The sequence below is a fragment of the Pristis pectinata genome, chromosome 5 (assembly GCF_009764475.1).
Source record: "Pristis pectinata isolate sPriPec2 chromosome 5, sPriPec2.1.pri, whole genome shotgun sequence".
Taxonomy (NCBI): Eukaryota; Metazoa; Chordata; class Chondrichthyes; order Rhinopristiformes; family Pristidae; genus Pristis; species Pristis pectinata.
In genome coordinates this window covers 109,218,972-109,246,596 of record NC_067409.1, presented here as the reverse complement: position 1 = coordinate 109,246,596, position 27,625 = coordinate 109,218,972, and the positions used below count along the sequence as shown (strand labels likewise).

The 27,625-nt window shown below is 43.2% G+C and overlaps 1 protein-coding gene across 2 annotated transcripts in view; it reads right to left on the bottom strand.

Moving 5' to 3' along the window:
• wipf3 (WAS/WASL interacting protein family member 3) overlaps positions 1–27,625 on the bottom strand; it is a 48,551-nt gene that overhangs the window by 16,242 nt on the left and 4,684 nt on the right. For both annotated transcript variants that reach the window (XM_052016623.1, XM_052016624.1), the window contains one exon: positions 4,310–4,395. In XM_052016623.1, coding sequence (XP_051872583.1) covers positions 4,310–4,387 — 78 coding nt within the window. In that variant the 5' untranslated portion in view covers positions 4,388–4,395. The remainder of the gene's footprint in view (positions 1–4,309; positions 4,396–27,625) is intronic.

Genomic DNA, 27,625 nt, shown 5'->3' with positions numbered 1-27,625 from the left:
CTTCTACATCTGCAGACAGTGAACCACATCCTCCAGTTTCAAATCCATCCTTCACCTCACCCCTCCCCATTTCTGCTAGAGGAAATCAGCTGCTGCCAGCTTCCCTGCGGAAGACCATAGATTCTGAGGGCAGAACAGCACGGTACTGTAGGGACAGGCATGGTGGTGTAGCGGTTAGCATAATGCTAATACAGCGCCAGCGACCCGGGTTCAATTCCGGCCGCTGTCTGTAAGGAGTTTGTACATTCTCCCCGTGTCTGCGTGGGTTTCCTCCGGGTGCTCTGGTTTCCTCCCACATTCCAAAGACATACGGGTTAGGAAGCTGTGGGCATGCTATGTTGGCGCCAGAAGCGTGGCGACACCTGCGGGCTGCCCCCAGAACGCTCTACACGAAAAGATGCATTTCACTGTGTGTTTCGATGTACATGTGACTAATAAAGATGTCTTAAATCTTAAACTCCATTCCTCAAGTTCTAATCTGAATCTTGACTTCCTTCACCCTGTGAGTAGTGACCAGATCATTTGGCTACCACTCACAGAAACTCCTCTCAGCTTAGTATCAATTTGTTCATCTGATCAACCTGCACTATGTTACAATAATAAATCTGCTATTTAACATTTTCATTATCCCTGTTACTGACACTGGCAAGACTGAAACAGTGGTGTTTTCAGATCTGTACGCCATAAGCTCCCACACAATTTCTAGCAGAGGTTAGTGCACAGCACCGTCACTGAAACAGCTGTGTTTCTTCCCTCCCCAAGCAGGGGAGAGAGACGTCCAGGGCAAGTGTAATGCGCCTGAAACTAATATGGATGAAATAAGAGCAGAAGGCTATCATAGTGATTCAGTAAGATTATACAGTGAACAGATGAGCAATACCTGCACTTCATGCTTTAATCATTATCTTTACTGAACAATAATTGGTATTACTTCACTCAGACATCGTGCTGGCATGACAAAACCACCACTTACCTGTGGCCCACACACTTAAACTTGACAGTCTGCATTTGTTGAATTTCTAAATGCACAAGTTGTACAGTAACATCCTGTGAAGCATTTTATAAAACACTTTTAGTAAAAAATACTGTTTTTTTTTGCTTTCTTATTTGAATTTGTTGCAAAAGTAATATTTGTGATAATTGCAATGGTCCAGGTCTTCCAATTAAAAGCTGCAGATCTAGTTAAACTGCCAGACTTTAGAACACAAGAAAATTGGAGCAGGAGTAATCCACCAGGACCCCTCAAGCCTTCCCTGCTATTCAGTATGATCATGGCCTCAACTCCTCTTCTGTGCCAGTTCCCCATAACCCTCAGTTCCTCAGCCCATCAAATATTTATCCATCTCCACTTTCAATATGTCTAATGACCTGGCATCCACCACCCTCGGGGGCAGAGAACTCCAAATTCAGTTGCATAACTGCACAGAAGTTCGGGACTCTTGAGCAAACGTCCACAACTTCCACTCGACTGATTGCTATCTTGGGATGTCAGTACTTCATAGAACACTACAGCACAGTACAGGCCCTTCAGCCCACAATGTTGTGCTGACATTTTATCCTGCTCTAAGATCTATCTAACCCTTCCCTCCCACATAGCCCCCTATTTTTCTATCATTCATGTGTCATTTAAGAGACTCGTAAATGTCCCTAATGTATCTGCCCCCACAACCTCTGCTGGCAGTATGTTCCATGCACCCACCACTGTGTAAAAAAACTTACCCCTGACATCCCCCTTATACCTCCTCCAATCATCTTAAAATTATGTCCCCTCGTGTTAGCCATTGTCGCCCTGGGAAAAAGTCTCTGACTGTCCACTGGATCTATGCCTCTTATCATCTTGTACGCCTCCATCAAGTCATCCTCCTCCTCTCTAAAGAGAAAAGCCCCAGCTCACTCAACCTATCCTCATAAGACATGCTCTCCAATCCAGGCAACATCCTGGTAAATCTCCTCTGCACCCTCTCTAAAGCTTCCACATCCTTTCTATAGTGAGGCGACCAGAACCAAACACAATACTCCAAGTGTGGTCTGACCAGAGTTCTATAGAGCTGCAACATCACCTCGCGGCTCTTGAACTCAATACCCCAACTAATGAAGGCCAACACTCCATACGCCTTCTTAACCACCCTATCGACCTGCGTGGCAACCTTGAGGGATCTATGGACGTGGACCCCAAGATCCCTCTCTTCCTCCAGACTGTTAAGAGTCCTGCCATTAACTTCAGCTGTGGAATCCTCATGGAAAGCTACCATTAGAGGACATAGCATCACGCAATGACTTTTCACAAGCACAGTTTTGGATAATGATCTGACACAGACGTGAGGCTAGTTTAGGACAAGTATCTACAGTGGTGAGTTAGCGCAGAAAAGATATAGAACATGGGTGACTGCTCAAGATAAGATCTCTTTATTAGTCACATGTACATCGAAACACACAGTGAAATGCATCTTTTGCATAGAGTGTTCCGGGGGCAGCCCGCAAGTGTCGCCACGCTTCCGGCGCCAGCATAGCATGACCACGTCTTCCTAACTTGTACGCCTTTGGAATGTGGGAGGAAACCCACGCAGACACGGGAAGAATATACAAACTCCTTACAGACAGCGGCGGGAATTGAACCTGGGTTCCTGGCGCCGTAATAGCGTTATGCTAACCACTACACTACCGTGCCTGCTGTAACACAGGATAAGCAGATAGTGGGTGATAGAGACAGATGAGGAGAGAGATAAAATAAAGCAAGTTGGGAAGGGGAGGGTGGAGGAGAGACAGAGGCTGGAAGGTGATGTGGAAACACACAAGGCTGCAGATGCTGGACTCTGTAATCGGCTGCTGTCTCCTAATCCCACGACCTCCCCCCTCCTGACTCTCTCTGCCCATCATCTCCCTCCACACCTCTTTATACTGGCTATCTCCCCTCTACACCCTCAATCCTAATGCAGAGTCTTGACCCAAAATGTCGACCATCCCTCTGCCTCCACAGACGCTGCCCGACCCACTGAATTCCTCCAGCGGGTTTTTGCTCCAGATTCCAGCATCTGCAGTCCCTCATGTCACCAGTTTATCTTCCTTTCTTTGTAGACAATATTACAGTCTAAAGAATGAAACCATCATCAATATATCATTGTTGCAAGGACTTTTTACATTAAAAAGTGATGGTTACAATTGAAGGAAAATCTGCGTTCTGGAAATTTAGGCTCAAAATTACTGCAAGCAATATTACATAAATGGCTATTTAATCATCCAACTAGAATTAATGCGTCAACCCTTTGAAAATAAGTGGAAAGAGCTTTATGCTGGGAAGTTAATTGCTTGAATAAGAATGTTATTCAATAATTTCCATGCTTTTATCTATAATTTATTATGAATTGATTCATTTCTTGAAATGATTTTAAACAGCAGTTGTTCGAGATAGTCAAGGTTTAATTGAAACCATAAAAATTCAAAAGCTGGGTTTTCCAACACTGGAATGACTGATGACTGTGTGGAAAACCTGAGTTATTATTTAAGTGTTTTTGAAAGTTTTAAGTTTTTAGTTGTTTCACTTGGCTCTCCATCAGAAGAGGGTTCATCCATCCCATAGACTGTGTGCTGGGCACATGGATTGGGTTCTCACTTGAATTATTAAAAACACCCATAATATTCCTGACTGAGAACCATCCAGTCAGTGGAAGTCCCTTTCTACTTTTACTATACATAAAACATAACAGCACAGTACAGGCCCTTCGGCCCACAATGTTGTGCTGACATTTTATCCTGCTCTAAGATCTATCTCACCCTTCCCTCCCACATAGCCCTCCATTTCTCTATCATTCATGTGTCTATCTAAGAGTCTCTTAAATGTCCCTAATGTATCTGCCCCCACAACCTCTGCCGGCAGTGCGTTCCACGCACCCACCACTCTGTGTAACAAACGTACCTCTGACATCCCCCTTATATCCTCCTCCAATCACCTTAAAATTACTCCCCCCTCGTGTTAGCTATTTTCGCCCTGGGAAAAAGTCTCTGTCCACTCGATCTATCTCGATTATAGTAGCAGAGCAAATCTGGGAGATTTTCAGTACCAACATCACAAGTATGATAGCCAAAAATAGAAATGAATAAGCAAATGTGCATGCACCATTAATTTCTTAGCTTGTTTAGAACTAATAAAAGTTACTTAACTGGAAAATTAAACGTGGGCCACCAGCTAAATGACAAAATTCCTTAGATGTACTGTTGTATATTCTTGTTGATTACATCTCTGCATAACAACAAACATTCAAACTTCTTAAAGTTCATTTACTATATTCCAAGTAAGATATTTCTGACTTACAGCAAATGAAGACGGCAGCGGAGGTGCCCCGGGCTGAGGAGGAGGCGGAGGTGGTGGCGGTGGTGGTGGTACTGGCATACCTTTGCCTGAAAAGAGATGGAGCTTTTACTTTACAGCTGTTGAGTTTGTCTGATCCCGCAGGTCTTTTTCAATTTTCTTTTACTTGTACTCTATACGTTGTCTATCCTTGGGCTTAGGACCCCGCGAATACAAACGTGAGACCACAAGGTGAGGCTTTCAGATTTACTTGCCCTCCCTGTGGCATCACATTCCTCTCCAGAGTGGTTCTGCTGCGAGGGAGCTCAATACTGTGATTCACACATCACTGTGCCATGTCTGAATGTTCTGCTTTCATCCACTGAGGATTTTATTTTAAACACCCATTCTTCCAAAATTGTGTATACAACCTTATTCCTCAAGACAGAACTGTACTGTAGAATGCAAATAGTTGCAAAACTGATTAACCTTAACACCAAACGTCTGTTCATTTCTATTGATAATGATTTAAAAATTCTCCAGAGGTTATATTATTGACCTTAGTAATGCGATTGGACACATCAGAAAGGAAATTAAAAGCAGAATATCAATGGAAGTCATGATGATTCAATACGAACTGTGTCCAGTAATCCTGTTTCCTTTAAATTGTAAATCCATGATAATCTGACCATTAAGATGCAAGGTAGATTGAGGCTTTCTTCTGGAATTAAAACTTAATTATCTTCATTTGTCATCAATACCAGTCTAATAATGTTAAAACTTTGTGATGATCTTTCTGTCACTTTAGTAAGAGCATTAACTGATTTAAACTAAATGGGTTAATGGCAACTCTAAAACAACAGAAGGATTTCAAATGAAATTAAGCATTTATGGTGCTGTCCAAAAAACAGCCGATGCATCCCTCGAGTACGGCCTTGTATCTTTTGGTGGATATAGATTCAAAATCAGCAAAGACATGCCTGTGCTTTGCTTGCCCTACTTTCCATCTAAGCACAGGTTCAAAGCTGCAAATAAAGGAGATATGAATCAAAATAGTCATATCATTAAGAATCCAATGGATGCTATTTTATTAAATGATTTCTGGCTGCTAAATTGGCCTTTGTTAGTTTCCACGATCTGTGTAGCTTTCCTGATTTCTTCCAGAGCTTTGCTTCCAGCACCAACAATTCCTCAGCATTCCTCCAACCTTTGCTCTGTGATGTCACTGGCCGCCTTCAGCCTGTTGACATCTTTCAATCAGCGGGTGAGAGAATCACGATATAGAGGGGGAGGTTCTGGCATGTGGGGCGGGGTTGGCAGTTCCTACATTTCCCCCCCTTCTGTTCTCAGTTTCTCCTGCTGAGAGGTAATATTCCCGATTCTTGAAACTTGCTGCAAAACAGCTGGAGGTAAAAACCATGGGCAAAAATACTCACACCAGTGATGAAAACATTAACGCACATGCAAAATTATTTGTACATGTGACCAGATGGCACATGATCAGGCATGGTATAATCTCTCTTCATGCAGTCATTTCATGTGATAAAACCTTCAGGACTTCCTCTAATCAGAATCGCAGACAGAAGCTGTACATACAGTGAATGTTGTTTAATGTGTTGATATTGCAATCCATTTTAAATAATTGTTAACATCAGCTCTAATTGTCCTTAGAATACTAACAAATTGCAGATGTGGGAAAACAAGGACGAAAAGTCAAAGTGAAAATATTTTTTTTTTGAAGAATTGAAGATGAATAGCCTGACAGACTGAAATTCTGAAGTGCACCTGCTGTTCTTAGTGTAGTTTTACACAAACACCAACTGGAGTTGGCACAGCTGATAAACAGCTGCTTTCTGCCGATGGTTTTGCTTCTAATTGATTTAAGTGATCCATTACGTTAATGCTTAAATTGCTACTTTATTTTCTCATAATACACACACACACACAGTTGTTTTAAAAAAACCTACATTGCATGCCAAACGTCCTGCTGTTGCCTCTCTACAGAGCTTCCCATGGAGTTGCTCCCATCCACTTTTTGCCAAGCGAATATTTTTGGAATAGGCCGTCCATCTTAATATAGATTAACCAGCAGAGATTTTGTTTTCTTTTCTCGTAGATTTGATTTTTGTCTAGTATCGCAGGATTTTGACTAAAATGGTAGCAATTCTAATTGTTTCAGCAGCTGCAGTATTGGTAGAAAGGAAGGAAGCAACTGGTCTTTGTCAATTTGTCTGCTTAGAAAAAAGATCAGGGAATACAGTGATGGCAAAATTGTTGGACTAACAATCTATAGCAGCTGTGGAATTTAAATTCAGTTAATAACTAGTTTTAGTAATGGTGACCACAAGAGCCATGAGGTAATGTTGCAGCTCTATAGAACTCTGGTTAGACCATATTTGGAGTATTGTGTTCAGTTCTGGTTGCCTCATTATAGAAAGGATGTGGAAGCTTTAGAGAGGGTGCAGAGGAGATTTACCAGGATGCTGCCTGGTTTGGAGAGTATGTCTTATGAGGATAGGTTGAGTGGGCTACAGCTTTTCTGTTTGGAGAGGAGGAGGATGAGAGGTGACTTGATAGAGGTGTACAAGATAAGAGGCATAGATCAAGTGGGCAGGCAGTAGGCAGTATAGATCAGCAGGCAAAGGGTGAACAGAACTTGGTCAAGGGCGTGAAACTTTAGGACAAGCTCAAGATCGAGAGAGTGGAAGTTGTGTGGCTAGCCAGAAGAACATTGGAAAAGTTGATTCTAGAAGAAGAAAAAGATTTTTTTTTTTTCTCATCTGTCACTGCAACAGTGAAGAGTGTGTGTATGTACCTGTTTCCAATATTTTTTAAGTTATAAATTAATTTACTAGCATTGAATTGATCTTTGTAAAGTCAGCCATCATTTGGAACCCCAGCACATAGACAGGACAGGATAATGGCTACAGGATCCACTGGAAAGATTCGTGCTCAAGAATCCAGCTTTAAACTTTAGGGAATAGCATTTTTGATTGCCAGAGGGTTCTGGTTCATCTGTCCCCTCCCCCCCAAGCATCATGTAGGCATTCTCTGGTCTCTCGAGCCATTGGGAAGCATGCAATCTAGACAAATCAGTGTGTCCAAACCCAGCATTTCCCTTCACCAGCAAGAACAAGCCAGGGAACTACAGGCTGGTCAGCCTGACATCAGTGGTGGGGAAGTTGCTGGAGGGAATTCTGAGGGACAGGAATTACCAGCACTTGGGTCGATAGAGTCTGATTAGGAGGAGTCAGCAATGGCTTTGTGCGTGGGAAGTCGTGTTTGACAAACCTTTTAGAGTTTTTTTTTGGAAGAGGTAACCAAAAGGGTAGATGAGGGTAGGGCAGTGGATGTTGTCTATTTGGACTTTAGCAAGGCCTTCGACAAGGTCCCGCATGACAGGCTGGTCTGGAAGGTTAGGTCCCATCGAATCCAGGGAGAGCTGGTTAGGTGGACTCAAAGTTGGCTCGGAGGTAGGAAGCAGAGGGTGGTGGTTGAAGGTTGTTTCTCGGAATGGAGGATGGTGAGTGGTGTGCCGCAGGGTTTAGTGCTGCAACTCTTGTTATTCATTATTTATATAAATGAATTGGATGGGAATATACAAGGCTTGATCAGTAAGTTTGCAGATGACACGAAATTAGGGGGTGTTGTTGATAGTGAAGAAGGTTATCGTAGATCACAGGGGGATCCTGATCAGTTAGGGAAGTGGCAAGTGGATTTCAATACAGATTACTGTGCGGTGATGCATGTTGGAAAATCAAACCAGCGTAGGGCTTATACTATGAATGGTAGGGCTCTGGGGAGTGTAATGGAACAGAGGAACCTTGGCGTGCAAGTGCATAGTTCATTGAAAGCAGCGTCACAACTAGACAGGGTGGTGAAAAAGGCATTTAGCACGTTGGCCTTCATCAGTCAGGGCATCGAGTACAAGAGTTGGGACATTATATTGCAGTTGTATAAGTTGTTGGTGAGGTCACACTTGGAGTACTGTGTACAGTTTTGGTCACCCTGTTATAGGAAAGACGTGGTTAAACTGGAAAGAGTGCAGAAAAGATTTATAAGGATGTTGCCAGGACTAGAGTTATAGGGAGAGGTTGGTCAGGCTAGGTCTTTATTCCTTGGAGCATAGGAGAATGAGGGGTGACCTTATAGAGGTGTTTAAAATTATGAGAGGCATAGATAAGGTGGACGGTAACAGTCTTTTCCCCAGGGTAGGGGAGTCCAAAACTAGGGGGGCATGGATTTAGGGTGAGGGGGAAGGATTTAAAGGGACCTGAGGGGCAACTTTTTCACACAGAGGGTGGTGAGTATATGGAACAAGCTGCCAGAGGAAGTGGGTGAGGCAAGTACAACAGTATCATTTAAGAAACACCTGGATAGGTACATGGAGGGGCGGGACTTAGAGGGATATGGGCCAAATGCAGGAAATTGGGACCAGCTGAGTGGACACCATGGTTGGTAATGGATTGGTTAGGCCGAAGGGCCTGTATCCGTGCTGTATTGCCCTGACTCTCTATTCTCCCCCCATTGAATCCCCAACAAACCTGCAAGTAAACAGTGGTCCTTTAAACAGGCTTTTCTAGCCATTCAGGAACCAATTTCCCATGGGCAACCAACAGTGTATCTCACCATCACAAGTGCAAATTTGGCTGGAAAACATGCTTTGCATGATGTCTGATTGCTCCTTTGCATGCTCTGCAAGTTTTGGGCATATGTATGTGACACGCACACAAAAACTAAGCTTTTTGTTATATGAGATAAATTATAAGCTACCTATTATGATTCACAATTGATTTCTTTTTGAATAAACAATTCAGTCTAATAACTTTTAAAACAAGCTGGACAATTGAATGAGGGAAATCATAACAGTACTGTTTGCAGAAGACAGCTGCGTGTCATTTAGCTACCACATTTTCAAGATCACAACAATGACTGCACATCAGATATCTCTATCCGTAAAATGCTTTGGGATATCTTGCACTCATGAAAATTATTATAAAATCAGTAGGCTTTGTTTTCTTGCACCCATGCAAAGTCCTGCTACCCAAGGTGATGTGCTACGCAGAAGTAACGTTTCAAATTCAGACACAGGAGACTGCAGATACTGGAATCTGGAGCAACAAACTATCTACTGAGGAACTCAGCGGGTTGAGCAGCATCTGCAGGGGGGAGAGGAATGTCGGCGTTTCAGGTCGAGAGTGGAGAGGCGATGTGGCCGGTATAAAGAGAAGGGGAGTGGTGAGACAGGACTCCGAGGTGATTGGTGGACTGAGGAGGGGTGTGAGATGACAGGCAGGTAGTGAGTGCCAGGTAGGGGAGGGGAGCAGGGGTGGAGTTGGGAGAGAGTGACCGGTGAATGATAGGGGGAGGGGGAGGGGAAAATGAGAAGCTGATGAGCTGGGGGGAGGGGAGTGTGAAGGAACACGAAGGGTTACCAGTGCTGGAATCTGATGTATAATGGGAACCATTAGGGGAGAGGTGAATGGCAGATAGAACCAGAACAGGTGGGAGGAGCATGGGTGTTCTGTTCAATGGTCGCCCAGTCCACGCTCGGTCTTGCCAACGTAGAGGAGGCCACATCAGGAGCAGTGTGTGTGTAGTGGTGGATGGAACCAGAAGGGGGAAGGAAATATAGATGGGTGACGGGGCAGTTTGAGGGAAAGGGGACAAAAATGGGAAGACCAGAGAGGATTGGGGGGGGGGGGAAGCAGGGGGTTGGAAAAAGGGGGAAAGAACCCAGAGGGGAAGGTTACCTACAATTGGAAAACTCAATGCTCACGCCATTGGGTTGTAGACTACTCAGGCGGAATGTGAGGTGTTGTCCCTCCAGTTTGCGTTGGGCCTCATCCTGGCAGCGGAGGAGGCAGACGACTGACAGGTCAGTGTAGGAACGGGAAGGGGAGCTGAAATGAAGTGGGAGTTCGGGATGGCCATTGTGGACTGAGCGCAGATGTTCTGCGAAATGGTCACCCGATCCGCGTGCGGTCTCGCCAACGTAGAGGAGGCCACATCAGGAGCACCAAATGCAGTAGACGGGGTTGGGGGAGGTGCACGTCAACCTTTGCCTCACCTGGAAGGACTGTTACGGTGAGGGAGGAGGCGCAAGGACAAGTGTTACATCGACGGCGAGGGCAGGGGAAAGTGCCAGGGGTCAGGGAGGGATGAAGGGATCAGCGAGTGACGGAGGGAGTGGTCCTTGCAGAAGGCGGGAAGTGTAGGAAGAAGCCGTGGCTGGTGGTGGGATCTTGTCGGAGCTGGCGGAAATGACGAAGGATGATGTGCCGGATGCGAATGCTCGCAGGGTGAAAGGTGAGGACTAGGTAAGGTGTTAAATTATGACTGGTCGGCCCTGAACAAGATCTGTGTGATACAAATTACTGACTTCAATGTCTATGAAGGTTAAAGGAATCACGCAATAAGTTGTTAAGACTGTTGAACCAAAATAACTTAGTGAAGAATTGCAGAGAAGGAATAATAAAACAAATAATCAGCATCGGAAACCATTAAGTCCAGCGATTCTTTTAGCAATAAACTGGCAAGATCTTAATCACTAGCGTTTAGCAACACTGTGACCACTTTGCACTAAAATGGACTTTCTTGTTCTAATTGCGTTTTCTTCTAAACATTGTGTATAATTTATGTTTAATTGATGTTTTTCTTGTAAATGCTGCTTATCTGATGCTCTGTACCTGTGATGCTGCTGCAAGTAAGTTTTTCATTGCACCTGTGCACACGTGGACTTGTCCAGATGACAATAAACTTGACTTTGACTTTGTGATTGATGCTAACAAATGGAAATAGTTTTACCTCTTCAAAATCCTCCAGATTTCTTAACCACCTTGTTCTGGTGACAAGTGACCCACTACTTCCTCACAACAAAAGCCTTTTGTTCTTGGACAACACACACAAAACGCTGGAGGAACTCAGCGAGTTAGGTAGCAACTGTGGAGGGAAATAAACAGTTGGCCTTTCAGGTCAACACCCTTCATCAGGATGCAGGAACAGCTTCTTTAGCCTACTGCGTCTGTGCTGGCCATCAAGTACTTATCTATACTGATCCCATTTTCCAGCACTTGACCTGTATTCTTCTGTGAGATAATATTTCAGATGCTCATCCAAATACTTTACTCTGCACTGTTATTGTTTTTACCTGTACTACCTCAATGCACTCTGTACTAACTCGATGTAACTGCACTGTGTGATGAATTGACCTGTACAATCGGTATGCAAGACAAGTTTTTCACTGTACCTCGGTACAAGTGACAATAATAAACCAATACTTATTACATGTCTAGTGAGTACCTGCCTCCACCATCTTCAGGCAGTGTGTTCCAGTTCTCAGCCAGCATCTGGGTGAACAAAAAATCTTCAAGACGCAAAGTTTCCTATCCCTTACCTTAAATCTATGCACTATGGTTACTGACAGCTCTGATGAGGGGAAAGGTTTCTCACCATCTACCCTATCTATGCCTCTCAATTTTGTACATCTCAATCAGATTTCCACATGACTTTCTCTGCTTCAATGAAAACAAAACCAGTCTTTCAAGTCTCTCCTCAGAGTGGAAATATTTTATCCCAGACACTCCTCCTCCTCATTCATCCTGCAATCACATCCTTCCTACTGAAGTCCACTGACAGTATTAACAACCTTCAGCAATATACTTTGTTCTTCCTTGAAAAATTCAATTAAATTATCCAGACAGGATCTCTTCTTAACAAAGGCATGCTGATGATCCTCGATTAATCCCTGCTTCTCCAAGTAATCCTGTCCCTGAGAACTTTTAACAATAACTTCCCTACCATTAATGTTAGCACTGATAGATGCTCCCCTTGCTTTGGAATTCCCTTTATAATAAATCCATCGTAAAGTGGATACAATTTTCTGAACATGACCTCGTCAATCAAACTATACCCGTTATTCAATATTTATGAATAATTTGTGTTTGGATTGTTATACAAGCCTTGCAATGAAAAGCACCATGTATATGGCCATAGTACAACAAATGTACTGTAATTTGTTAAATGGGCTGACAAGCAATGTCCCCAAATTAGATATTTGAATTGTATCTCACTGTTTTTATAAGATTTCTTTATTAGTCACGTGCATCGAAACACACAGTGAAATGCATCTTTTGTGTACAGTGCTCTGGGGGGCAGCCCGCAAGTGTCGCCACGTTTCCGGCGCCAACATAGCATGCCCACAGCTCCTAAGCCGTACGTCTTTGGAATGTGGGAGGAAACTGGAGCACCCGGAGGAAACCCACACAGACACGGGGAGAACATAAACTCCTTACAGACAGCGGCCAGAATTGAACCCGGGTCACTGGCACTGTAATAGCATTACCCTAACCGCTACACTACAGGGAACATTTGCTGCTTGATTATAGACTTTCTGGTGGTAATAATTCTGGCTTGTTTTTTTTTGTTCATTCAGGTTTGCCAACATAGAATCATAGAGTAATACAGCACAGATACAGGCCCTTTGGCCCAACGAACCCATGTCAACCATGTTGTCCTCCTAGCTAGTACCAGTTTCCTGTGTTCAGCCCATATCCCTCTAAGCCCTGCCCCTGCATGTACCTATCCAAGTGCTTCTCAGATGATACTATTGTACCTGCTTCAACCACTTCCTCTGGCAGCTCATTCCATATATTCACCACCCTCTGTGTGGAAAAAATTTCCTTTCTCACCCTAAATCTATGCCCCCTAGTTTTGGGCTTTCAGTTTTGAACAATTTTTCACACTGATGTCAGTGACCTTTGATGCTACCTAACAGTATATGGAATTCCTGAAATATAGAAATACTTGTAAAATAGAAAAGACATTTTAATGACAGGGCGTTTGCACTACAGTGTTGTAACTTATCTTGCCATCATCAGGGACGTCTTCGAACAGCCATGCAAGCACTCAACGTCAATTTGATATCAGTCTTGTGAGATCCGAGCCAAACTGACATTTCTGAGTTTAGCAGTGCAATTAGTTCTGGTTTTCCTGTCTACTCCACCAGACACAATTGTTTAAGGCACATTATGTCAATAAAATCTGTTGTTTTATTTTAAAAAGGCATTTGTACCAACAATAAGTAAACTGTATATAAATAGGAAGGGAATAGTGAAAGACCACCACAGGCTGCATCCTTCTTCAATAGAAAGACTTGAATTTGTATTTCTGGAGCTCCTGGTGAAACTCCAGACAAACTACTCAAAAGTGCCTCATGTACACTGAACTCTCAGAATGCCAACTCTTGGAACCTCTGCCTTGCAGAGGCCAGACGACAACTCTCGGACACTTCCTCCTACCTACCCCTGAACCATGGCCCCACCGAGGACCACCAGGACATTATCTCCCGCACCATCACTGTCCTCATCACCTCAGGAGATCTCCCCCCCCACCTACAGCTACCAACATGATAGTCCCACAACCTAGGACTGCCCATTTCTATCTCCCGCCCAAAATCCACAAGAGGGACTGTCCCAGCAGACCTATTGTCTCTGCATGCTCCTGCCCCACGGAGCTCATATCCTCGTACCTCGACATTATCCTGTCCCCCCAGTCCAATCCCTTCCCACCTACATCCATCACACGCTCTTCAACTCCTCCATAGATTTAACTTCTTCAGCATGCACAACCTCATCTTCACCATGGACATCCAGTCCCTATATACCTCCATTCCCCATCATGACGGCCTCACCGCCCTCTGCTTCTTTCTTGACCAGAAACAGTATCAGTCCCCTTCCACTAACACTCTCCCCCGCCTGGCTGAACTTGTCCTCACCCTAAACAACTTCACCTTCGATTCCTCTCACTTTCTACAGACCAAGGGAGTAGCCATGGGCACTCACGTGGGCCCCAGCTATGCCTGCCTCTTCGTTGGCTACATTAAACAGTCTCTGTTCCAAGGCTACTCCGGCCCCATTCCTCAAATCTTTCTCTGCTATATCGACAACTGTATTGGTGCCACTTCTTGTACCCGTGCGGAACTCGACAGTTTCATAAATTTTGCCACAAATTTTCACGCCACTCTCCAATTCACTTGGACTCTCTCTCCTTCCTCAATCTTTCCATCTTCATCTCAGGAGATTCCTTATCTACCGACATCTTCTACAAACCCACTGATATCCACAGCTACCTCGATTACAGCTCCTCCCACCCCGTCTCTTGCAAGGACGCAATCCCTTTTTCTCAATTTGTCCGCCTCATTTGCTCCCATGATGAGGCTTTCCACTCCAGGACATCCAAGACGTCTAACTGTGGCTTCCCCTGACTGTGGTCAAGAGCTCACACCCGTATCTCCACCATTTCCCACACCTCTGCTCTCACCTCCACCCCTCCCAGACCCAACAGGGATAGGGTCACCCTTGTCCTCACATTTCATCCCACCAGCCTACATATCCAACATATCATTCTCCACCATTTCTGCCATCTTCAACAGGACCCCACACCAAGCCTATCTTCCCCTCCCCACCCCTTTCAGCCTTTCGCAGGGACCGCTCTCTCCGTGACTCCTTAGTTCACTCCTTCCCTCCCCCGCCCATCCCGCTCCCACCCCGGGAACTTTCCACTGCCCCTGCCATAGATGCAACACCTGCCCCTACACCACCTCCATCCAGGGACCCAAACAGTCCTCTCAGGTGAGACAGAGATTCACCTGCACCTCCCCGAATATCACCGACTGCATTCGGTGCTCCAGGTGTGGCCTCCTCTGCATTGGTGAGACCAAACGCAGACTAGGTGACCACTTCGCAGAACACCTGCGCTCTGTCCGTAACCGCGATCTGCATCTCCATGCTGTACAAGTCTGTCATGTGACAGGCTCCTGAGATGTTACAGAGCACAAAGTCCAGTCACTATTCAGTGGACAAAGGAAGCCTGGAAATAGGGATGAGAGGGAATCAAGTATTGACAGCTGACAGACTCCAGAGGTCGAGGGTGGATCACGCACAAGTAGGTCCGCAGAACAAAACACAGAGCGGAAGTGGATAGTGTGGCCCAAAGGCTACAGTGGGGTCAAGGAGCACCAGGAAAACGTCATCCTTTTCTCAGATGCAAGAACTAGGAGGAGTAACCACTGGGTTTTGAACCTGCCATTTAATACAACCTGTACTTCTGTCTCCCAATGATAACTTGTCATTCCTTTATCAATCAAGAATCCATCTCTGCCTGAAAAATATTTAAAGACCAAACTGCCCTTTGAGGAAGGGAGTTGCATAGACTCACGACCCTCCTCGTGAAAATTATTTTGCTTCATTTCTGTCTTAAATGGGCAAAATAATTTTTTTTTTAAACAGATGTTACCCCTAGTTCCAGATTCCCCCACGAGGAAACACCCTCCCCTCATTCACCCAGGCAAGACCACATCAGGGTCTCGTCAATTAAGCCAACATCAGCATCTTCTAAGGATCGGTCAGCATTGTAGCTTAAGTTAAGACTACTCAGTGTAGAAGGAGAAAAAACTGATAGGAAAAGTAAAGAGGAACGATTTAGAAGATGACAACACATTCAGTGATTTTGGAGAAAAGGGATTTGCAGCTGAGCAGTGAACAGTTTTCAGCAGAGAGAAGGCTGGATTTTTGGGTGATGTCAGTGATTATGAAAAGATAACAGGCAGTGCCTGAAGTGAAACCAGTTATAGCATCCAGCCAAGTTGAGACACTCTGGTTCAATGGAGGTGGTAATGCATTTTAACATAACATGAGGGGATAAAAAATGGGAGAGTTCAAGGCAAGAGTGAGGGCTTGAGAGAACTAGGGCTTTCACTTTCGTTTGAGGCAGATATGGGCCTCAAATAGAGGCTCATATCTGCCATAGAGGGATATGGACATTCTGTCGGTCAGAGGGATTAATTATGTCAGCACAACATTGTGGGCCGAAGGGACTGTTCTGTGCTGTACTGTTCTATGTTCTATTATGTTCAGATGTAGGAAAATCAGTAAGTGGTAATTATTTTGAAATTCCAACTTACAAAAAAAAAATTACGCACTGCTGTTGCTTAGTACACACAATTTTAAGCTAAGTGAATGACAGAAAACTTCAAAGGTGAACAGTTAGAGGTAGTGATAGGACGGAGGAGAGGAAACAAGTATGCTACCACTGAGCAACAACTAGAATTGGTAAATTGGTTCACTATTGTCACCTGTACTGAGGCAAAGTGAAAAAAAACTGTTTTCCATGCCATCCGCACAGATCATTTCATCATATCAGTGCGTTGAGGTAGTACAAGGAAAAACAACAACAGAATGCAGAATAAAGTGTTACAGTTACAGAGAAAGGGCAGTGCAGGCAGACAATAAAGTGCAAGGTCATCACAAGGTAGATTGAGAGGTCAGGAGTCCATCCTATTGTAAAAAAAAAACAGAAGTGCTGGAGGAACTCAGCAGGTCAGGCAGCATCTATGGGGGGAAATAAATGTCAACTGTTTATTTCCCTCCATGGATGCTGCCTGAGCTGCTGAGTTCCTCCAGCACTTTTTTGTATTGCTCCAGATTCCAGCATCTGCAGAATTTCTCGTGACTCCATCCTATTGTACTAGGGGACCCTTTACTTGTCTTACAACAACGGCAATAGAAACTTTGAGCCTAGTGGTACGTGCTTTCAGACTTTTGTATCTTCTGCCCAATGGAAGAGGATGACAGTAGTAATAATACATTTTATTCATATTTATGATTGGATTCTTGTGTGGCTTACTGAATTAGGTTCATCGAGTTAGAAGGTAAAGTACACAATATATATCAGTACAGGCTGTCTTTGGGTAATGAACAGGTTCCATTTTAACAAATGTCCTTAAGTCGATTTTGTCCATAAGTTGGGAAGTACACAAATACCACTCAGTATGGTAACCGTATCTCCACAGTATTGTAATGAATGGTATCAAAAACACACAAAACTAATAAGAAAAAACAATTGCTGAAAGTGGAGAGAGCGCGAGCAAAGTAGTCCTGCTGTTCTTAAACGAACGCAATTATATTCCTTGGACTTTTGAATTAAATAATATTATGGGAGCTCGCTCTCATGTATGGGAGTCTGCAAGTCAGCATTCATAAGCTGGGGATGGCTGATACAGATAAATATTATGGAACTGAAAACTATTTGTGTTGTTTAACCAGCATTTTGTTTTAGTAGTAAGAAATTTACTGGGGCTATTTATGTGTAAAGACTGTAAATCTAGAAATACATACCAATGAATGTATAGTGATGGCAGAACACAATCATATTTACTACTTCAAGCAAGTAACAAGTATGTTTTCAACTTAGCTATAAAGGATGCAAAAGGCCTTCCCCACTACAGTACTGAAGATCTGTGCTCCACAACTGTTATTGCGCCTATCTACCATGTTACAGTAGTTAAAATACTACAGTTTAACTACAACTGATGACCATTTAACCATGGAACTGAATGGTGATGTGGTTCTGGCTATCCTTTTAGCTCACTTATTGTCACAGTATCATTCAAGCAGATATTGGGTAGTAAAGGTTCTCTCCATTTTTGAGAGTTGCAAGGACCATACACACAGTTTTATGACTGATGCGTAGAGATATATTTTGCGCCAATGATAAATTTTGAATACTGTTACATAAGAAATAGTTATGTCCCAGAAAGTTCCTTATGAAAGTGAAAAACCTTTTTAATTGTCAACAATGACCACAACTGTAAATTCAATCTACTGCAGTATGAGTCTGGATTTATGTAACACATGTTGCTTGTATGGCATTTATAAAATGGTGAAAGCAAAATTATGAGGGGATTATTTTGCCAAATGAAGAGTCAAGATTTCCAGTTCACCACAACAGCTACCAATACTGTCCAAACGCTATGGATCAAGCACAATGTACGGGTTCGAAATGATGTGCAGGTTTGGATGGGGTTGGAGGACAGACCTACCTGAAGAGAAAGGAAATTTGGAGCATTCATCAACCCACATTCCTCTTGCTCCATTTCCAATTCTTAAACATAAAAAGATTTCAATGTTATCACCTAGCTTCACTTGAAATCTCAGGCAAAGCTGCAAGAGGTACAGATGGAGGCAGGGGAGGAAGAGATTTAAAAAAAAATGTCAGAAGTAAATTTGTTCCATCCTTCCCAGAGTTTCAGTTGCTTGATGAATCATCAAGCTGTACGGGTAATGAAAACCAACTCTGATTAAACTTGCCCGTACTTTGCTGTCCTCAGCCAGCTCACCAGCTTTACATTTCACCAAAATGTTCCAAGATGAGGAGAGGAAACGCATGATTTCCACTGCCAATCACTACACTTGTAGATTCCAGCTAGAAAATGCTGAGTGAATTTTACTGCAATGCCCTATTAGGACAATAGCCAATCAAAAACCACTGTTTCATACAAGAACAGCCACCCAGATGGGATACTTGTACCCAGCCAGCACCCATCAAACCGTGCTATCGCATAAAGTCAACTACATCAAGGAACAAAAAAGGCAGACAAAAACAAGAAAAGGGTAAAAAAAAAGTTGCAAAATGTATCTGTAAAGATACAAATGGAAAGTCTTAAAGACAGGCCTAGCACTTGGAAAGAGGGTCAGGAATCCTTGGAGTGAGTTATTGAAGCACGTTATAACAGGAGGAACTGTTTCAAATATTATTCAGGTATGTCTGATCCCTCATGCACCAATTTTTAAATTTGTTAAAAGAACTGAATGATAAATTGGGCATTTTAAAAAGAACCAGAAAAGAGATTGCTCCAACCTATAATTTCAGCCCCAATGTCACAGAGTCATACAATTCATCCATGATGACCAAGATGTCTATTTAAGTTAGTCCCTTTTGTCTGCATTTGACCCTTATCTATTCAAACCTTTTCTATCCATGTACCAGTCCAAACTTTGTAACTGTACCACTTCCTCTGGCAGGTCTTTCCATATACCCAACACCCTCTGTGGAAAAACTTGCCCCTCAGGTCCCCTTTAAATCTTTCCCCTCTCACCTTAAACCTATGCCCTTTAGTTTTAGACTCCCCTACCCTGGAAGAAAGACCATCTACCCTACCTATTTTATAAAGCTCCACAGAATTACCCCTCAGCCTCCTTCACTCCACGGAAAACAGTCTCAGCCTATCCAATCTTTCTGGTAATGGTAACTGCTCTACCCGTGATCACAACAAACTGTAGAGAGTTGTGGACACAGCTCAGCACATCATGCAAACCAGCCTCCCCTCCATGGACTCTGTCTACACTTCTCACTGCCTCGGTAAAGCAGCCAACATAATCAAAGACCCCACCCACCCCGGACATTCTCTCTTCTCCCCCTCCCATCGGGCAGAAGATACAAAAGCCTGAAAGCACGTACCACCAGGCTCGACGACAGCTTCTATTCCGCTGTTATAAGACTACTGGACAGTCCCCCAATACAATAAGATGGACTCTTGACCTCACAATCTACCTCGTTATGGCCTTGCACCTTATTGTCTACCTGCACTGCACTTTCTCTGTAACTGTAACACTTTATTCTGCATCCTGTTATTGTTTTCCCTTGTACTACCTCAATGCACTGTGTAATGAATTGATCTATGTGAACGGTATGCAAGTTTTTCACTGTACCTCGGTACATGTGACAATAATAAACCAATTTACCAGGGCCCTGCCATTCACTGCACAAGTCCCACTCTGCTGTAACTTCCTAAAATACATCACTTCACATTTGTCTGGGTTAACTTCCACCTCCCATTCCTGCACTCACCTTCTTGGTTGTCACCTTAGACAGCCATCTTCACTACACCACCAATTTTGGTGGCATCTGCAAAGTTGCGAATCATGTCACCTACATTCTCATCCGAATCATTGATAAACATGACAAACAACAGGGGACCCAGCGCTGATCCCTGCTGCACAGCACTGGCCACAAGCCTCCAACCTGAAAATCAACCTTCCGCTCCCACCAAGCCAATTCTGTATCCAATTAGCTAGATCACCCTGGATCTGCCTACCATGTGGGACCTTGTCAAAGGCCTTGCTTCTTTCGATGGTTAATTATGTCTGCTTTTGCAATGCCAAGAAGATGCTGTCCAAGGTGTACCAGTCCACCATGTTTACTCAAAGTCACTCCCTGCCTCACTAGTAAATAGACAGAAGATGCTGAAATTATGCAGTAGGTAACAATAACATGCATTTTAATAGCAGAAAGGCATTGGGAGGAGATTTCAGAGCTTATGACTTTGGCAGCTAAAAGCACAAATGCCAACAGTGGATTGATTAAATCTGAGAGGTGTGGTTTAGATGGGCAGGGATACCACGGAAGGTAATCATGCTGGAGAAAATTATAGAAAGAGGGAGAGGTGTGTCACTGGAGGAACTTGAAAACATAAACAAAAACTTGTTGTTCATTCAGAAGCAAATGCAAGTCGGCAAGTAAAGGTTTGATGAATGAAAAATACTCAGTGTGAATTAGAAGTGGACAGAAGAGATTTGTAAAGCTCATGGTTACAGAGAGCATTATGAATTGGAATATTATTGTCACGTACCGAGGTACAATGAAAAACTTGTCTTGCATACCATTCATACAGATCATTACACAGTGCATTGAGCTAGTACAAGGTAAAGCAAAGCAGAATAAAGTGTAACAGCTACAGAGAAAGTGCAGTGCAGGTGGACAATAAGGTGCAAGGTCATAATGAAGTAGATTGTGAGGTCAAGAGTCCATTTTATCGTACTAGGGAACCGTTCAATAGTCTTATAACAGCAGGATAGAAGCTGTCCTTGAGCCTGGTGGTACGTGCTTTCAGGCTTTTGTATCTTCTGCCCGATGGGAGAGGGGAGAAGACAGAATGTCTGGGGTGGGTGGGGTCTTTGATTAAGCTGGCTGCTTTACTGAGGCAGCGAGGCCACTGATTATAGTACAATGTTTTCCTCTTGCATTGAGCCTCAATAATTATACTGTTACAATCACTGAATCTAGAGATGAGTATAGTTGTAAATGAAACGTCATATTTGAATATTTTACTTCTGCTGTCATAAGGTGTGAAGTAGAGTTATTATGTTTTAATCTTTTCAATCACTTAGTGTTTATAGGAGGCTCTAATTTTAAGGATTTATTAATAATAATTTAATTGTTCACAGCACTTTTACTCAACATCCCTGAATATCAAAATGTCTGCCAGGGTGCGGCAGAAGGGGAGTCTCTAACTACAGCCTAGTTTCCCGGCAAGAACTGTCAGGACATTCCAGGAGCACAGTTTCAGCAGTACGTTGGTCAAAGCTGAGACCTCAGTTCCTGACTCCCAGGAAATCAACCTTAATTTGGCCAAACAACTGCATTGACCTTGAATCGACACATTTTCACCTCACTCTAGTTATGGTACCTCCAGTTCTATTTTTTTTAAGCTTTACAGCATGGAACAGAAGGGGGCAGAGAAGAAAGTAGTCCCTCAGGTAAATCGAGAAGGCCCAGGTAAGCTGCACGAGTGGAACTTAAACCGACAAACCTCTGAGATACCAGCAATTGTTCATGATCATCATCCATCAGTAACTTCCCAATTTCAGGCACACTTTCATATGTAAAGTGGATTCCAAATTTCCTTTGTGTGTCAATACAGAAGCTCCCTTTAAACAGTGTACAGTTGAATTCAACACGCATTCATTTCACTCCAGTGGAATTTTGACCAATAGTTATTTCTCCACACAGGTAAAGGGCAAAAGTCTTTTCGGAAGAGCAAGTTTACTATATTTTCCTTGAACACTTAACATGCTGTTAAAAGACTGGGATTGACAAAAGGGGAGATATTATCTTGCTGTCACGTGATAGAGAGAAATCTTCAAAACGAGTTAAAACAATTACAGCATTTTGTGTTCCATGTTATATTGAGCTTTAATGAATATTTAGGAATTGTTACCTCCATTATAAACCTGCAAAGTAACCAAGACAGCCTTAAAATACCCCTTCCTGGCACTTGTAATCATGAACAAGTGTTATTCCACATTCTGTCTCCTGTCCACTGGGCCAGGTTTTGATACAAAATAAAAATGGTTCAGCATCCGAGCAAGTTACAATCCCTGAAACACTTAATCAACAGTTCATGAAACTCAATAAAGAGGTAGACTGGGTGGTGAAGAAGGCATTTGGCACGCTGGCCTTCATCAGTCAGGGCACTGAGTACAGGAGTTGCGATGTTATGTTGCACTTGTACAAGACGTCGGCGAGGCTGCACTTGGAGTACTGTGTACAGTTTTGGTCACGCTATTATAGGAAAGATGTCAGTAAACTGGAAAGAGTGCAAAGAAGACTTGAGAATGTTGCCAGGACGCGAGGGCCTGAGTCATAGGGAGAGGTTGTGTAGATTCGGACTTTATTCCTTGGAGCGTAGGAGACTGAGTAGGGCGACCTTATGGAGGTGTATAAAATCATTAGGAGCATAGATAGAGTGAATGCGCATAGTCTTTTTCCCAGGGAAAGGGAACCAAAACCTAGAGGACATAGGTTTAAGGTGAAAGGGGCAAGATTTATAAGGGACCTGAAATGCAACTTTTTCATTCAGTGTGTTTGTATATGGGACGAGCTGCCAGAGAAATTAGTTGAGGCAGGTACAGTAACAACATTTAAAATACATTTGGACAGGGACATGGATAGGAAAGATTCAGAGGGATATGGACATCTTGGATGGCATGGACCAGTTGGGCCAAAGGGCCTACATCTGTGCTGTATTACTCTATGAGACTAAAAATATTTTTCAATTAACATTTGGCACATAAGAGTACAAAAGAACCAGCTCTGCTGGACAAACAATATTCATATTCCTATTGTCGAAACAAGTGGACCCTCTGCTTCCTACTCCCACTGAAATCTGGTGCGGGGCAATTGTTCTACTACAGCAAGTTGAACGTTTTCACTCAGTCCATTGGTGGCACTTAATTGTAAACCCTGCAGAAAAAAAAACATAAAATGGACAAAAACTGTTTTGTTTCCTTGGCTGGATTTAAGACCATACAGTGAGCAGCTTCTTCATAAAGCCATTCAGGATAAACAAAAAGATGCATTGTTCACAAAGATCTGATTTTCTCACCACCTTCTTTCTCACTGAGGAGATGCTTATACCATACACCATTCATTACTAGTGTAAATGTTCCTATATGTAACAACATCTACAAGGCCATATTTCAATAAAGTATTTGGACAGATGGTTTATTTTAAATACTGCCCCTTTTCCAAAAAGGATGAATTTTCTTCATCCTTCAGAAAGTAACATGCTGAATTTTGGTGCAACAGTTCATCTCACAACATCTACCATTAGTTAGACTTGTCCTTGCAAATTTAGTTTTTAAAATATGGCAAGTTTTTGAAACTGAAAGTTAATAATAGTGAACTGAGCACCTGAAACTGGACAACTGTTAATCAGCCAAATGAGTCAGATTGAAGTACTGAGGTACAAGTTCTGCAAGGCTGAGAAGAAGGTGCAAATTGAAATGGATGACTTCAATGATCAAATCAAATAAAGAGAGAAATGGAGAGAGAAGTACAAAATAAGGAATTTTTTTCCAAAATATATTCTTTTTAAAACCTTCATCAACCTAAAGAAATTAAACTCCACATTTGAAATAGTTTACGTTCAAGCTAGCAATCTTGAATGGAAATAATGCAAGTAAACACAAACAGTCCTGCCACATGAATACTGCAGATACCAGATGGATCAGACGTTGGGCATTTTCCCCAAAGCCCTTCCACCATTTACAAAGTCCTGGATAAGAGCTTGATGGAATACTCTCCGCTTGCCTGGATTTGCTGTTCCAACAACGCTCAAGCAGCTTAACACCCTTTGGATCAAAGCAACCAGTTAACTGGTACACAAGAAATTCTGCAGATGCTGGAATCTGGAGGAATACACAAAAAGTCCTGGAGGAACTCAGCAGGTCAGACAGCATCCATGGAGGGAAATAAACAGTCAATGTTTCGGGTCGAGACCCTTCATCGGGACTGGAAAGGAACAGGGCAGAAGCCAGAATAAGGTGGTGGGGGGAAAGGGGAGGAGTACACGCAGGCAGGGGATAGGTGGCCTTCTTATTCTGGCTTCTGCCCTCTTCCTTTCCAGTCCCGATGAAGGGTCTCAGCCCGAAACGTCGACTGTTTATTTCCCCTCCATGGATGCTGCCTGACCTGCTGAGTTCCTCCAGCACTTTTTGTGTATTGCTCCAGTTAACTGGTTGTCATTCACTAACCTCAGCATTCAAAACCATACCACCAATGCACTCTGCACTATTTACAAAAAGCACTGGAATACCTCATCAAAATTTCTTTGACAACACCTCACAAATGCATGAAGGCAGCATAACCTTATGAACACCACCAACTGCAAGTTCTCCTTCACCTCACACAGCTTCTTGACTTGGAAACATATTGCTGTTCCTTCATCAGCATAGGGATCAACACAGGTTTTACTGAGAGGCAGATAGCGAGATACCATTTTCCTACACATTACGATGGAGCTTTGATAGCTGGAGCTGTTTATCTGTCCGTCCCTTGACATCATTAAGCTACTTGTGCACTTTGGATATAACCACCAGCCAGTGTCATAAACAGCAGCATTCATGCGACAGCAAAATCCAACCCTACTTTTAACACTTTGAATATTCACCTCAGATCTATTTATTCGGAATGTGGGGGAAGGATTAAATTTTGGGACTCTATTCAGACAATATAATAGTTTGTAAATTTGGTATTTTTATTTTACAAATTGTTTTTTTTTGTTATTTATCAATAGACAATGTTCAGAAAGCTTCCTGATGTCCTAGTTAAATGGTGAAATAACAAAAGTTTGTACTCATCAAGAAATGTCATTGTTGGGATCCATGTCAACATCAAGCAGGACCCTAAAAAAAAGGGCTGGATCGTGCCAACAGCCAGCTGACAGCTCCATTGAGAATCACCAGTTAACTGCAGCTCAGTCCCTAGACTCACCAGAGTCCAGGCATGAACTGTAATGACCCAAGTGTCCAGACACTGTATCCAGTCCCTCACTGGCACATCTAGCATGCTCCAATTCACCTGAATGAGGCTGAGCTTCTTTTAAACTGAAGTGATTTGCTCCCTGCCCCTTTAAAAAATAGGCCATTTTAATTAGTATGGATGTCAGTTAATTTGCTGAGTAGATTAGTGATTTGTTATTATTTAAGTATTTTTCAACTGTTTCTAAATGTCCCAGATCAGACGTGAGGGGTAAGTTTTTTTTAACTCAGTGGTGGTTGCCTGGAATGCATTACCTGATAGGGTGATGGAGGCAAATTCATTGGGGGCTTTTAAGAGGGTCTTGGATGGGCACATGAATGAGAGGAAAATGGAGGGATATGGGCAGGGGTAGGTAGGAGGGATTAGCGATGTCAGCACAACATTGAGGGCCGAAGGGCCTGTTCTGTGCTGCACTGTTCTATGTTTTATCACACACATTTGGAAAGAATGCTGGTTTGTGGGCACAACCCAAGTTCAAGGTGCTTGCAATGTCAGGCTTCTGTCATTGAGAGACATGCTGCTGCAATACACTATTGGGGTTGGGAGGGCAGCTGCAAGCCACAGGCTGGGTCCAATCTGATCTAGTGACTAGATAGTTGAAGATTAAAGTTCTACCTAACAATATGCAGCAAACTCAGCTACAGAACAGCACCATTCAGGTTTAGTCTGCCCCATACTAATTCACCTTCTGGTACATAGGAACGCAAGAAGCTGCAGAGAGTAGTGGACTCTGCCCAATACATCACAGGCACATCCCTCCCCACCATCAGTAGTACCTACAGGAGGCGCTGCCTCAAGAAGGCAACATCCATCATCAAAGATCCCCACCATCTGGGCCATGCCATCTTCTTGCAGCTACCATCGGGCAGGAGGTGCAGGAGCCTGAAGTCCCACACCACCAGGTTCAAGAACAGCTGCTTCCCTTCAACCATTCGGTTCTTGAACCAACTGGCAAAGTCCTAATCAATACAGTTTAGCAACACTATGACCACTGACCACTTTGCACTAAAATTGACTTTGTTCTAATAGTGTTTTTTTGTTGTAAAAAATAGTGTATAATTTAACGTTTGTGTTTTTCTTGTGAATGCCGCTTATCTGATGCTATGTGCCTGTGATGCTGCAAGTAAGTTTTTCATTGCACTGTGCAGATGACAATAAACTCTGACTTTCACTTTGTAATCTTAAGTTGGGACCAACCATGAGTAGTTTTAAAATTGGGTGCCTGGGTCCATTAATATGCTGTTTCTGTAGTGCATTTAATTCCAGCAACAAAAGGACATTTTCCCTTTGAATTTCTCACTGAGGTTTTGCACAGAAGTTTCTCTCAGTCATCATTCCAAATATCACAGGACTCTGCTGTCCTGCTCGGCCCATTGTGAAGCAATTTTGCATTTCCCTAATGAAGCAGGTGGAAGAATTTTTTTTAATGAGAACACAGAGCCTGAACCAGACGTGTCTGCGAGAATATCAAAGCAGGTATAGAAAGCAAAGTTTGAGCTCGCAGTCACACATCATCTTGACTTGGGAACATATTGCCGTTCCTTCATTGTCAGAGGATCTAAATTATTGAGTCATACAGCATAGAAACAGGCCCCTTGGCCTACCATGTCCATGTTGACCGCTGTATTTATCTATATTAATCCCATTTACCCGCATTAAGTCTATAGCCCTCTATGGTTTGGCAATTCAAGTACTTGTCTAGATTCTTCTGAAATGTCCTGAGTGTATCTGCTGCCACCACCTGCTCAGATAGGACATTCCAACCATCCCATGTGGAAAATCTCCCCCTCTAAACCTCCATCCTCAGTTTAAACCTCGGCCTTGGACACCTCAGCTTGGGAAAACGAGTTTTACTATCTATCGCCCTCAATCTTATACACTTCTGTCAAATCATGCCTCAGCCTCCTCCGCTCCAGAGAAAACAAACACACCTTATCCATCCTCTCCTTATAACTGAAATGCTTCAAATCAGGCAACATCCTGGTGAATCTCCTCTGCACCCTCTCCAGCACAATCACCTCCTTCCTTTAGATGATGACCAAAAATGCATACAATACTTCTCGGCACTGTGTCTTAGTCCTCTTGCAGTGGGTGCAATGTAGATTTAGCAGGTTCTTTTATACTGACCAACCAATGTTCTATAACACTGTAACATGACGTCCCTAGTCTTATATTCACGGCCAATTAATGCAAGCACCCCATGTGTTCTTCACCACTTTATCCACCTGTGCTGCCACCTCCAAGGACCTACAAATGTGTACCCCAAGGCCGCTCTGTTTATCAACACTCCCTTGGAGCCCACCATTTACTGTGTACGTCCTATCCTTGTTTAACCTCCCAAAAAGCATCACCTCAGACTTGTCCATTTTCCATTGCTCTTACCAACTGATCTATATCATG